Source organism: Engystomops pustulosus, chromosome 11, assembly GCF_040894005.1.
Source record: "Engystomops pustulosus chromosome 11, aEngPut4.maternal, whole genome shotgun sequence".
Classification (NCBI taxonomy): domain Eukaryota; kingdom Metazoa; phylum Chordata; class Amphibia; order Anura; family Leptodactylidae; genus Engystomops; species Engystomops pustulosus.
Genome location: NC_092421.1, coordinates 65,001,153 through 65,016,905, shown reverse-complemented (window position 1 = coordinate 65,016,905; position 15,753 = coordinate 65,001,153). Strand labels below are relative to the sequence as shown.

Below are 15,753 nucleotides of genomic sequence, written 5' to 3'. Positions count from 1 at the left end.
ATCCCCAGCACTGTACAGTACAGCCCCATCACCCCTGTAGTATCATCACCATCAGTATCCCCAGCACTGTACAGCACAGCCCCATCACCCCTGTAGTATCTCACCATCAGTATCCCCAGCACTGTACATCACAGCCCCATCACCCCTGTAGTATCATCACCATCAGTATCCCCAGCACTGTACAGCACAGCCCCATCACCCCTGTAGTATCATCACCATCAGTATCCCCAGCACTGTACAGCACTGCCCCATCACCCCTGTAGTATCATCACCATCAGTATCCCCAGCACTGTACAGCACAGCCCCATCACCCCTATAGTATCATCACCATCAGTATCCCCAGCACTGTACAGCACAGCCCCATCACCCCTGTAGTATCATCACCATCAGTATCCCCAGCACTGTACAGCACTGCCCCATCACCCCTGTAGTATCATCACCATCAGTATCCCCAGCACTGTACAGCACAGCCCCATCACCCCTATAGTATCATCACCATCAGTATCCCCGGCACTGTACAGCACAGCCCCATCACCCCTGTAGTATCATCACCATCAGTATCCCCAGCACTGTACAGCACAGCCCCATCACCCCTGTAGTATCTCACCATCAGTATCCCCAGCACTGTACATCACAGCCCCATCACCCCTGTAGTATCATCACCATCAGTATCCCCAGCACTGTACAGCACAGCCCCATCACCCCTGTAGTATCATCACCATCAGTATCCCCAGCACTGTACAGCACTGCCCCATCACCCCTGTAGTATCATCACCATCAGTATCCCCAGCACTGTACAGCACAGCCCCATCACCCCTGTAGTATCATCACCATCAGTATCCCCAGCACTGTACAGCACAGCCCCATCACCCCTGTAGTATCTCACCATCAGTATCCCCAGCACTGTACATCACAGCCCCATCACCCCTGTAGTATCATCACCATCAGTATCCCCAGCACTGTACAGCACAGCCCCATCACCCCTGTAGTATCATCACCATCAGTATCCCCAGCACTGTACAGCACTGCCCCATCACCCCTGTAGTATCATCACCATCAGTATCCCCAGCACTGTACAGCACAGCCCCATCACCCCTGTAGTATCATCACCATCAGTATCCCCAGCACTGTACAGCACTGCCCCATCACCCCTGTAGTATCATCACCATCAGTATCCCCAGCACTGTACAGCACAGCCCCATCACCCCTATAGTATCATCACCATCAGTATCCCCAGCACTGTACAGCACAGCCCCATCACCCCTGTAGTATCATCACCATCAGTATCCCCAGCACTGTACAGCACTGCCCCATCACCCCTGTAGTATCATCACCATCAGTATCCCCAGCACTGTACAGCACAGCCCCATCACCCCTATAGTATCATCACCATCAGTATCCCCAGCACTGTACATCACAGCCCCATCACCCCTGTAGTATCATCACCATAGGCGTGTGATTATCCCCCTGTGCGGCGCCCCTCACTTCGCACCCTTGTGTAGGTGACCTCATAGATTTATATAGATGTCATAACACATCAAGCAGGGGCTACGTCAGCGCTAAATGGAAGCAGATCTGCTCCGGTAATATTCATAGTAAGTAACACCCGTTACTTACTACCTAGCGATGAGGTCTCCATGCCCCCGAGGATCCTGGAGGGGCGATCCTGGGGTCTTATCTATAGGTTTATCGCTACCATTTGTCTGTCTGTGTTGGAGAGGATTGAAAGAAGTTAAAAACAAGTAGCATCTCTAGTAATAGTGATATTGGGTGTAATACCTAGTGCTGGGCTTTAGAGGGCAGCCTGTAGTCTGCTGACACATCCCCTCTATAAAGGATACTTACACTTCCTAGTCCACATTCTGCCATTAATTGAAATGATTTGTATAAGGAAAAGGTATACACTTTTCAGATGTACTTTCTGTATCAATTCCTTATGGTTCTTCTTATAGATCTCTGCTTGCTGTCATTCTATATGAAGCTTCCAATGCATGGAAATCTGTTCCTGGTCATGTGATGTCACACAGGTGCACTGCTTTTGATATGATCCTGGTCATGTGATGTTACACACAGGTGCACGGCTCGCTATATCCCTGGTCATGTGATGTCACACAGGTGCACTGCTCGTTATATACCTGGTTATGTGATGTCACACAGGTGCACTGCTCGTTATATACCTGGTTATGTGATGTCACACAGGTGCACAGCTTTTGATATGTCCCTGGGCATGTGATGTCACACAGGTGCACTGCTCGCTATATCCCTGGTCATGTGATGTCACACAGGTGCATGGCTCATTATAACACACAACTTTGCTTTCTATAGAATGACAGCAAACAGAGATCTAGAAAACTGTGAAGAAATGTTATGGAAAGTATATTGGAAAATTGTATAACTTTTCATTACACAAACCATAGCAATTATTTGGAGAGGGGGCTCCATGTCTGTTCCCTGGTATCCGGCTGCCCCACATATAATGCAGGAGATCTGTTTCCATGGGGTCTCAGTGTAGTCTCCATTCCCTCCTCCCCGGCTGATGGGATCAGATCTTATAGCAATTATTACTCAACCAGTCGTGAATATCTGCCCTGTGTCTTATTGTGCTACAGATAAAGGAGCCAACACCCCAGAATGTGAAGTGTGACATGAGGGGGGGGGGGGGGGGCTGACGTCACATGTGCGGGGGACTACACGTTATATGTGCCCGTATGATACAGAAAAATAGCAGTGTGTCATGTTGTTGGGCAATATCCCTATATATTATATTATATTATTATTATTATACTATACCCTGTTATTATCTCATCACTATATTATACATGGTTTTAATATAGTGTAACTACATTATACACTGTTATATCCCTACTATATTATACACTGTTATATCCCTACTATATTATACACTGTTATATCCCTACTATATTATACACTGTTATATCCCTACTATATTATACACTGTTATATCCCTACTATATTATACACTTTTATATTGTACTATTACTATATTATACACTGTTATATCCCTACTATATTATACACTTTTATATTGTACTATTACTATATTATACACTGTTATATCCCTACTATATTATACACTGTTATATCCCTACTATATTATACACTGTTATATCCCTACTATATTATACACTGTTATATCCCTACTATATTATACACTGTTATATCCCTACTATATTATACACTGTTATATTGTACTATTACTATATTATACACTGTTATATTGTACTATTACTATATTATACACTGTTATATCCCTACTATATTATACACTGTTATATTGTACTATTACTATATTATACACTGTTATATTATACTATTACTATATTATACACTGTTATATTGTACTATTACTATATTATACACTGTTATATTATACTATTACTATATTATACACTGTTATATTGTACTATTACTATATTATACACTGTTATATTATACTATTACTATATTATACACTGTTATATTGTACTATTACTATATTATACACTGTTATATTGTACTATTACTATATTATACACTGTTAAATCCCTATTACCGGTATATTATGCACTGTTATTATCTCATCACTATATTATACTCTTTTATATTATTTCATCATTATATTATACACTGTTATTATCTCATCACTATGTTATGCACTGTTATTATCTCATCGCTATATTATACACTGTTATATTATCTCATCATTATATTATACACTGTTATATTATCTCATCACTATATTATACCCTGTTATTATCTCATCGCTATATTATACACTGTTATATTATCTCATCATTATATTATACACTGTTATATTATCTCATCACTATATTATACACTGTTATTATCTCATCACTATATTATACACTGTTATTATCTCATCACTATATTATACACTGTTATATTATCTCATCACTATATTATACACTGTTATATTATCTCATCACTATATTATACACTGTTATTATCTCATCACTATATTATACACTGTTATATTATCTCATCACTATATTATACACTGTTATATTATCTCATCATTATATTATACACTGTTATATTATCTCATCATTATATTATACACTGTTATATTATCTCATCATTATATTATACACTGTTATATTATCTCATCATTATATTATACACTGTTATATTATCTCATCACTATATTATACACTGTTATTATCTCATCACTATATTATACACTGTTATATTATCTCATCACTATATTATACACTGTTATATTATCTCATCACTATATTATACACTGTTATATTATCTCATCACTATATTATACACTGTTATATTATCTCATCACTATATTATACACTGTTATTATCTCATCACTATATTATACACTGTTATATTATCTCATCATTATATTATACACTGTTATATTATATCATCATTATATTATACACTGTTATATTATCTCATCATTATATTATACACTGTTATATTATCTCATCATTATATTATACACTGTTATATTATCTCATCACTATATTATACCCTGTTATATTATCTCATCATTATATTATACACTGTTATATTATCTCATCGTTATATTATACACTGTTATATTATCTCATCGTTATATTATACACTGTTATATTATCTCATCGCTATATTATACACTGTTATATTATCTCATCGCTATATTATACACTGTTATTATCTCATCACTATATTATACACTGTTATTATCTCATCACTATATTATACACTGTTATATTATCTCATCATTATATTATACACTGTTATATTATCTCATCGCTATATTATACACTGTTATTATCTCCTCACTGTTATGCACTGTTATATTATCTCATCGCTATATTATACACTGTTATATTATCTCATCGCTATATTATATACTGTTATTATCTCATCGCTATATTATACACTGTTATTATCTCATCACTGTATTATATATTATATTTTATATGGTAGTCGTATCCTATAAGCAGCGATATATGGTAGTATAACTATATTATTTTCAGATATAGTGACTATATAATGCACCATTGTATCCATTACAATGACTGTACTGTGATAAGGTAGTTATTATATTACACACTATGTAATAGGTTAGTATCTCTGTATTTAGGAGAGTATTCTAGGGTATTACAATATAAGTAATGTTATCTGGTAATATAATTATATTCTAGGGTAATATCATTAGATTGTGTACAGCTATACTTTATACATTGTATTGCTAGACCTTATATGATGTGGTCGTATCACCAGATTATGGTCTGATATATAATATCACAATACTTGTATCTTTATATGTTATTATCACTACATTCTAGGGGGTTACGTCATATTATATTGTAGTATTTTTATATCCTACCCTAGAGGAGAGGCGATTCTTACCATATTCTATGCTACATTATAGGTGGTGTTATATAGGGGTATACAGCTTATTGCATGTTAGTATCACTATATAATATTGTAACATCCCTATATGGTACATTACATTAGAGGTCGCTGTCACTGTATTTGCCCAGTCTTTCCGAGTGACACTGCTATAACATCTATATCTACATATGTATTCCCTGACTTATCTGTGTGATGGATTATGTTATAGGGTGGGATCACTGTGCGAGTCATCCCGTTATAGGCCATTATGTATATATACATTAGGCCACTATTTTGATATTAAGAATCTATAATATGAGGATATCTCTCTATATTACTCTAGGCTAGCCCCCTGGTGAGCCGCAACATTGTGCCGGGGAATGGAGATTTTATTTAACCATTCATTGGACGTTCTGATCCTGGATTAGATCTGTGGCCACGGGGTCCTGCACTATGTTATTGGTTGGAGAATATCAGAATCCAATGATTCTATGTTGTAGCACAGCATCGGATATTATAGATTGTGTTAGAATGGAGATGAAGTGTTTGTGGGTGGAATTATATCATGTAGTTGAACATAATATATTAGTTACAGAGAGTAGCCTCTATGTTGTCCCTCTATGGGACTATATATAGGTATAGATTATACTATAGGATATTATGTATGTATGTATGTATACATGTATGTGAATATGTATGTGTGTATGTATATATGTATGTGTGTGTATATGTGTATATATATGTATATACATATTTGTGTGTATAATGAGAGAAAGAATTATTATATACATTTTTAAAATACATACTTTATTCATATATGTTTGTATACATCAATGATTTTTTACACATTTCCCATCATTTTCTGGTCCCATATAATATTATAATTTCCACATGATATTTTATTGGAAAATGACAGTATTATAGGTGATAACTGGATATTTAAATATTATAGATTTTTTTTTTCCTTTTGACTCTTGTTTTTTTTTCTTTTGCTTCATAAAATACATTTTTAATATATTTTTTTTCCTGAAACATTTGATAAAACAATGAGGAAGCATCTTATGTACTGGTGATTTTTAGATAATGGGTTATACCATAGGATCTTACACAGGAACACCTCGGATCTGTAGGGTTTGGGTCCTTATTCTCTGCTCTGTAAAGTCTTCATAGAGTCGTCTCTTCTCTGCAACTTTGTATCTGTTGCAACTACACATAACAATGGCTTCATATAGATAGTATTAATGAATAGTATATACATCCCAATGGCTTCATATAGATAGATAATATATATATAATTTACATACCAATAGCTTCATACAGATGGTGTAATGTACAGTATATATGTATATATATATATCTATCTGTGTGTGTGTGTATATATATATGCACACACGTGTATCATATACATCCCAGTAGCTTCATATAGGTAGTATATATGGATAGTATGTGTATCATTTACGTACTAATAACTTCATATACATGGTGTCTATGTATAGTGCATTCATAGTGTACGTGTATCATATACATGCCAAAAGATATAGAGATATATATAATAGCTTCATATAGATACTGTATCATATAAATAGATTGCTGAGTAAAGCCAGGAACCTTTCAGACCTCTGTAATAAGGTAATTGCAACCTCTATTATTGTCTCCGATGGATAAGATGAGGCTGCAAACCTTCCCTCAGTGACCCCCAGCTGCTTCAAATTCATTTCTGTGGACTAAAATTTGGCTATTAGGTCAAATCTATTTCGATCCTTTTACATTTTTAATTAATAGTATTTTTTTTTTTTTTTTTAATATAGAAAAAATAGTTTCAAGGTGTAAAAGCTCTTGGGGTTATATCTTCTTTGTGTTTGTTAATAACAGAAATACATCATATGACATTCAGGTGACAGTGCTCGCCTTGTCATATATAATATATATATACAGGCAGTCCCCGGGTTACATACAAGACAGGGTCCGGAGGTTTGCTCTTAAGTTGAATTTGTATGTGAGAGGGAACTGTATATTTTATAATTGTAGATACAGACGAAAAAAATTTTGGCCCCAGTGACAATTGAAGTTTAAACATTTTTTTGCTGTAATGGGACCAAAGATTATCAATAAAGCTTCATTACAGACTCCTTACAGCTGATCACTACAGTCTGGGACTATAGTAACATCCAGAGAGCTTCACCAGAGGTCAGAGGGGTCTGTCTGTAACTATGGGTTGTCTGTAAGTCGGGTGTCCTTAAGTATATATATCTATATATATCTATACAAATATATATAGATCTATACAGATATATATATATATATATATATATATATATATACATATATATATATATATATATATATATATATATATATATATACATACATACATAAACACACACACACACGGATTACTAACACAAATCAACACATCTTAAGTGAATTTCAATGTAGTTCTCCTGAAGATATAGATGTGTGTGTATAATATATTATATATATTTTTTATACTATTTGTACTATTTATACTATACTTCATTGAAATTCACTTTTATAATGTGTTTGAGTTAGTTAGTAAAAGTTTTCCCTGGAATTAATAATTTAATGTATCACTGAAGTTTTTCAATTTTCATATTGAAGCAAAAATCTAAGAAAACAAATGTCTGTAATATAAAATGAATTCAACCAATAAATGTAATAAAATCAAATCAACTTTGAATAAATAGATAATAAATACAAATAAATAATAGAATGTAATATGGATAATATAGTAATCATTTTTGTCATCCAAGAGCGATATTTCATGATACGAGCCGGATATAATAATTGTGATATTAACATTCTAGTTCAGGACGTCAGTGCAGTTCTATTATTCTCAGTTTTTGTTTTTTTGGGATTTTAACTCTTCATTTCTCAAAGTGGAATCGCATGGTAAATATTTCCAGATGATCCAGGTTCCGGGCCCAATATTTGCTCTGCATAAGATACTTAATTTTTGGCGCCCGGATTCTTTTGGTGTGAGATTTGGCTCGCTGAGCACAAAGTAGACGAGTCTTCAGCTACAGAGCTGGCGGGTGAAGTTGGTCAATTTAATTCCCCGAGATCTGAAGAAGGCCGGTATCATCTCATATAGCCCCGGCAGAGAAGATCATTAGCCAGCTCAAATCTCTTCTCCGCACGGCGAGGGTTTATAGAGAAGTAAATAGACAACCATCATAAGTTCAGAAAATTGTCTGTTCGACCCGCGATAATAGGGAAGGGGCGTTTAATAGAGTTCAGCATTTATTTGTTATCAGCATGCAGGCAGGAATGGTCGGCACATTATCTTTTTTTTTTTTTTTTTTTATGTATTTTTTCGGTAGTTTGGGGAGTCACGTGCATGCGCCCCCCAACCCCACTGCACACGCCGCCGCAGGTTTTGATTTTAGTCACAGCAGACGGCTTAACCACAAGAGATTCTACTGGCTCAAACCGGCGCAAACCAGATTTTTCCCCCCCCCCCTCCCCAAGTCTACAAAGAAACAGATTTTACCCCTTACATCAAGTTCCGCATTGACGGGAAGGAAAAAAAAATCTTTTACATTTTTTTTTGTAAAAGCAGCTAAATTTTCCTTCTGTCTTTGCCTTGTTAGGAATATAGAAATTAGCGCTGATTACATTACATTGAATGTCACCGAGAAATAAAATAAAAATGTAAAAAATTTTGTTGTAGGTTGTTTTTATTTTTTTTCTTCTAATTTGATTGAAAGTCCCATTGATTACAATGATAAAAGAGAAGCTTTCTGTTACTTTGCTTAGTAACAAATCCTACCAAAAAAAAGGCTTAAATTCAGCCACCCAGCACAAATAAGATAAAGATGGGGGCGAGCAGGGGGTCTAAGAAAAAAATCTTAATGTTTGCAAAGATCATTGGACGAGATAGAAGAAGCCTTTTTCCCGTTATCGATAAACAGAAACCTATCCTGCGCCCACCGATATCTCTCTGAAATGAGATCGTTCACACACAAAACATTAGCATTTCTGAAAAATAAATATCTGTCATAATATGAGGCCCGTTCTCACAGACCGGCGATGATCACTGGAGTCTGGAGAGGATTTCAGCGTCGGGAAGTCATTACAGGAAAATGCTATTTTTAATAACCCCTAAAAAAAAAAAACTGTTCAAAAATAAATCCAATCCGATAAAAATGGTTTATTTCTTCCTTATAGTGTATTAATCAAAGAAGTAAAGGGATGGTAAAAGAATATGGATTTTTTTAAAATTGTCCTTGTAGTATTTAGTTGTAATCTTTTAAAATTGTATTTTACTAATAAATAAAAATTGCAAAAAGAATTGTGTTAAAAGCAAAAAATAAATAACCAATAAATTGACTAATAAATTATTGGTCTATGTAATTTTGTAGCATTTATAATTTAAGAATTGCATGAATCAGAGTTAAGTTCCGTATTCTGTCATATGTCACTTATATATATGTGTATATATATATATATATATATATATATATATATATATATATATATATATATATATATTATTTATAGCTTTTTTTGGGGGGGGGGGGGGTTACATTCTATAAATATTTTTTTTTTTTTTTTTTTATGTCTATAACTATTTTGTTATGTTTCTGGCCTTTATTTCTTTGTATTTTTATCTGACACAATATTAAATTTAGCAAAATTAAATTAAAACTAATTACAATGTCAATTCAATGAGAATTTTTGTATCTCCGGGTCAGGGGACAATAGAAACGAGCAAATAACAAAGCTAAAAATATAAAGTTACATGTGATAGACTTAATACTGAACTTGAGTCTGATTCATTCAGTTCTTTTACATTTCCACAAAATAAATTGAGAAACTGCCTGAGTTATTTATATTTGTGAAATCTCCAAAAAGAAAGAAATTATAATATAATTTTTTTAAATTTTAACTTAAGCACATTAGTATTTTAATAAATTTGTAGGATTTAAGAAACTAATATTATAGCCCCGGTTGTATTTTATGTTTGTCTCCAAAATGCATTCACAACATCCCGTCATTTATTCCGTGAGCAGTTTTTTGTTGTTTTTATTTTACCTCTAGCTTTTATTTATTTTTGACGGCTTTTCCTAAAACTCCAGCCGAGCCGCTTGCCATCTCCTGACCCAAACTCTATTTTGGAGCAGCCGAGCTGCAGTAATTTGCTTACTGAAAACCCCCCAATCTTGTCACAATCGGTCGTCATTAAGGCCAACAAATGCTTTATAAGGAGAATGAACATTATACGAGAGAAGAAGTTGGATAAATGTGCTTAGCTCGGAGCTTTATTGACAGAGGGTAATCTGAGGAGACTGGGATTTGGTTCACAGGCACCTGGCAAGAAGATGCTGAGCCAGAGCCACATGCAAAAAGGAGAAGGAAAAAAAATAACACAAACAAAAAGTTGCTGATTTTACCGATTGACTGTGGCAGCACTTAACCGCCAGCCAGTGCCCGCTGTGCAGCAGGTCACTCCTTCCACATGGCACCATGCCCGCATGTACACGCACTTTTTTTTTTTTTTGTCACTTTGTTTTTATGGGTTGGGCCTTGGTAGTTATCCTGGGCATCGGCGAGAATAGCAGCGATTTTGTCACCGTGAACTGGGGTGTAAGTCGACAGGATAAAGAATTCCGAGGCTAAAACCTTTTTCTTTTGTAACAGAGTTTCGCCGAGCCATTCCCCTCTACTTGATGATCACGTCTTAGATGTGTTTTTAAAAGAGAATCCCAAACCATTTTTTCTGTTTAATGTGACAGTATGAGAAACTGATCTTTAGTCACTCACAAAAAAAAAAAAAAAAAGGGGGGGTGGGGGCAAACCCAGCGGAGGAGCGTAGTCAGAGTGGTAGTCAGCGCGCGGAGCTGTTTAATGTGTTTGTCTGTGATTTTTGTAAATGCTAAACATGTAAACAGATAAATTGTCAGTGTTAATTCTGTATCCTGTCACCACTGATCTCTCTCTCTTGCCTTTTCTTTCCTTTTTATCTCTCTTTGTGCATTCTCGTCGCAGTTGATAAAATTACGGGAAGAGGTGAGTGCTTCCGAGCTCCGTGCTCGCCACCCCCTTTCCCACCACTCGGCTCACTCACTCATTCACTTTCAAAGCTCCGTTTGCTAAAAGTTGACTTTGTTCATTTAGTTTTTTTTAAAAATTATTTTGAAAGGGATACAGTGCGTAGAGAGGAGCAGATTACACAATGTGACACTGCACCCGCTAATGTTTCCCAGGAGTTCTTACACTCTCTCCAATGCAAACACCAGCTTCACTAGTCATAGAAGGTGATAAGAGGCAGAATTTAGGGTGATCGTAGATATTATTGACCAAGGCTGGTGAGTTGGGACTTCATCAGTACACCGACAGGGTGATCCCTGCTTTTGGGTGCAAACACTTTACCTTACAACTGAATTTCCAAAATGTCTTTGCACTTGTTCAGATTATTGCCTACAAGTGGGAGGATTAGCACCTACTATTACAGCGTCTGCTTGCATGTATGTGGCTATGTTGCATGTGAATGGATGATGCACAACCTATAGGGAGCAATGAATGTGTTAGGCTTATTTTGCACAGTCCCATTCAATTGATGAAATACAGATATCAGCAAATTTCCCAGACTGGACCCTGTGCAGGTACCTGTACCCCAAGAGCCACTGGCATCTGTTGGTAATCATGCAATTCTGATGCTAGGAGTCCCTGTCTCTTTGTGGGACTTCTGTTTAGTACTAAAAACATGACGACTCGTAGGGTCATAGGTGGCCATGATGTTGCTGTCCAGCTCCCATCACAGTGTTCAGAGAGAGAGGTAATGATGTGCAGGTGTTATGTAAGCCATGCAAACAAATAGGCCCCATGCAAACAAATTGGGCCTATGGATGTCTGTGGCTCCCGGTCACGTTGTGGTGAACACATGCTGTCTCGCCGCAACGTAACCTAGCTGGGCGTTCAAATTGGAAAATGTAGGACATGGCCTATACCGCTCTGTATTTCGTCGGCAGCCACTCGGCACTCTATAGGGAGGGGGGGGGGGGAGTGGTGAGGAGCGCTTACCCCCACTCTCTCCTGCATCTGGCTGTATGCATGCCCAGGCCTGTGCAAGGGGCCGTATTCTGTACACAGGTTGACTGCTTGCTCTCTTTATTTGTATTTTGCTCACTAGAAGATCTAGAATTGCTTGGTTGCCTGTTATTCCTATATGATGCTGCTTATACAACACACTTCCAATTATGTCTATTTTAGGGGTGCATGAGAGGAATAATTTGGTAGTAGCAAAACTATTTCAATTGTTTTCCAAATTGCTTTGTATATAAATATTTGCATATTTTACCCAACCAATTTTTAAATCTGCTTTGCATCCAGTTTTATCTCTTCAGAAATTGGGTATTTCCCAAAGTGTACCCCCCACTTTGTTTCATGCACAACGTATTGCCAGTCGACCTGAAAAAATATTGCCAAATAACACGGTTATATCAATGTTATAGTTTATCAGGATCAGATATTTCAGCTATATAGGGAAATGCCCACTGAGCTCTGAACTTGCAGGTCCATGAGCAGGATTTTCACAGAGAGCAGAACTTGAATCTTCCAAAATTGTGCATTCTTAAAGTGCATCCCGCTTTTTAAATATGATGTAGCTCTACCAGAAATCTTGTACAGCTGTGTCAGAGTTGGAATTTATTAGAAGGGTAGAGAGAGGCTTATTTAGGAAATGGCCATTGAGCTCTGAACATACAGCTCCATAAGCAGAAATGTCAGAGAAGGCAAGTACAACTATCATCCACCGATGGGATACAATGAAGATCTTCCAGTGCTCAAGCATCAGTTGTGAGCAAGACTTTTAATGCAGCAAAAGATGAAATTTTCAAAAGTTAATAAGAGTTCAAAGAACCTTCCTATTTCCACAATGCTCTCATGTCCTGTTCAGTTGTGAGATTTTCCTAGAAAGACTCCTTATTTGTGTGTTTGGAATAAAGTTGTACTTTACGCTTATATGCCCTTGGAAGATACTTCTTTTCCTTTAAGAGATCCAATGAGCACAGGGAATCTTACCAGCAATTTTCCTTTGGTGAAATATAATATCAGCAGGTAGCTTCTCAAACTTAATGTCTACAGATCAGCAGGTAGCTAGTCTGGATATTAAAGGAAGTCTATTGTAAGGAATCTACTTAGTAGAGTAGAGTAGTTTCTCCAAAAAAAAACTCTCTAAAATGTACCATATCTTTTAAAGCTTTATTTAATTTTTATGATAATTACAGTCACAAGCTGCTTGGTGCATGGCATAGCCTCTGTGAGCTGCGGGGCTAAGGCTATGCCACGCTACTCCTAAATAAGAAATGAAATTAATTAGCATAACAATGAAATAAACTTTTTTTTGCAATACAATTAAAACTGTATGGGGATGAGTGATATTTGCGTAATCTACCGTTAGGATCTAATAAGAAGATTCCTGATTGCAGGTTTCCTTTAATGTCTGCACATCTGTAGGTAGCTACTCTGTAACTTATGGTCTGCAATTCAGGAGGTAGCTACTCTGTAACTTATGGTCTGCAATTCAGGAGGTAGCAACTCTGTAACTTATGGTCTGCAATTCAGGAGGTAGCTACTCTGTAACTTATGGTCTGCAATTCAGGAGGTAGCTACTCTGTAACTTATGGTCTGCAATTCAGGAGGTAGCTACTCTGTAACTTATGGTCTGCAATTCAGGAGGTAGCTACTCTGTAACTTATGGTCTGCAATTCAGGAGGTAGCTACTATGTAACTTATGGTCTATAATTCAGCAGGTAGATACTCTGTAACTTATGGTCTATAATTCAGCAGGTAGATACTCTGTAACCTAATATCTGTACCTCAGCAGGTAGCTACTCAGTAACTAATGGTCTACAATTCAGGAGGTAGCTACTCTGTAACTAATGGTCTACAATTCAGCAGGTAGATACTCTGTATCCTAATATCTGTACCTCAGCAGGTAGCTGCTCTGTAACTAATGGTCTACAATTCAGCAGGTAGATACTCTGTATCCTAATATCTGTACCTCAGCAGGTAGCTGCTCTGTAACTTATGGTCTACAATTCAGCAGGTAGCTACTTTGTGACTTAGTCTCTACAAATCAGCAGGTAGCTACTCTTAAAGGAAATCAACCATCACAATCAGGCATGATAAACCAGGGACACACTATGGCTTACTGCACCAGTGCAGCTGGAGTGGGGGTGGCATAGCCAAATCACAGAGGGGCTAAAGTAGCTCTTTGGGCTCATTAGCATGTTTTTAAAAGATTATTTTAGGAGTGTTTTTTGATGTGCAGATTTTAAAGGAAACCTACCATCGGCAGGTACCTACTGTGTGACTGATCCATCAGTAGAAATACCTACTGTATGAAACCTATGCAATAAAACAGAAGAAGGCAGCACGCCGATAAGAAATGTATTCACCTGTGGTACACTGGGGGCACACTGGGGGTATATATTTCTTCAATTAAATGGAGTGCTGCTTTTTTCTGTTTGACCAGATTGGATTGTATATTGGGACTTCGAGTCAGCCCCTCTAAAGCTATACCTCAACTTGGACTGGATCCAATATGGCTGTGCCATCCTTCTCTTTCTGCTTATATAATGTGTCCAACCTGAGATTTTAGGAATTGAATGTGTTTCCTTCTTGGACATTGAATGCATTTCCCCAAGATCCGCCAATAAATGTTTTGCTAGATTTGAGTCCCACCCCTATTGTTCTCTTCATCTGCTTTGATGGGGTTTGGTTTTTCTTGGTGCTTCTTTAGAAGTGAATGGAGTGAGCCCTACGTGTGTAACCAGTGCAGTCCTCCATACTGGGTCTACTACTCTATGTACATATATAACGGGTGTCTCGTTTTCATCTGGTACATGTAAGCGGCTGAATATCGGTTCTGGAAGGGAACAGGTCAGACATTCTGTTCATTTTTGGGTCAGAGGATGACCTGGTGCCGGCTCGCTTCCCCTTCTCCCAGAACGCCATCATTTCCTTCAGACACCATTTGAGTTTGATATTGAAATCTCGCTCCTTCGTCGTCCTCCTGGCGGAGTAATATATTCAGTTTCTTTCCCCCCCTCTAATTTTATATGGTGGAAACTGAGTCCACGACTCGTCCTTTAAAGTATTCCATCATTTGCAATATGAAAGTGGTTAAAAGCAGAAGGAATATCTCCATTGTCTTTTGTAACATTGATACGGCTTTCATCTCTGACAAATAACAGGAGCCGGCTTCATGTAATCAAAAGCCGCTATTATGATTTCTAATGAGAATTACAAGGAACAAAAAAGGAATTCCTCCTATTCTGCCTGCTCAGCCGTACCACGTGCCTGCTATTATACAGTGTGCTTACCACATGTTACAGGAGGGAGAGGTACCCCAATACCCCCAGGATA

General features: G+C 37.0%; 1 protein-coding gene across 4 annotated transcripts in view; it reads left to right on the top strand.

Moving 5' to 3' along the window:
- Positions 1-15,753, top strand: part of VTI1A (vesicle transport through interaction with t-SNAREs 1A) — a 226,960-nt gene that overhangs the window by 45,109 nt on the left and 166,098 nt on the right. For 2 of the 4 annotated variants that reach the window (XM_072129290.1, XM_072129288.1), the window contains exon 5: positions 11,371-11,391. The exons of the other annotated variants lie outside the window; for them this stretch is intronic. In XM_072129290.1, coding sequence (XP_071985391.1) covers positions 11,371-11,391 — 21 coding nt within the window. The remainder of the gene's footprint in view (positions 1-11,370; positions 11,392-15,753) is intronic. 4 annotated transcript variants of the gene reach the window in all.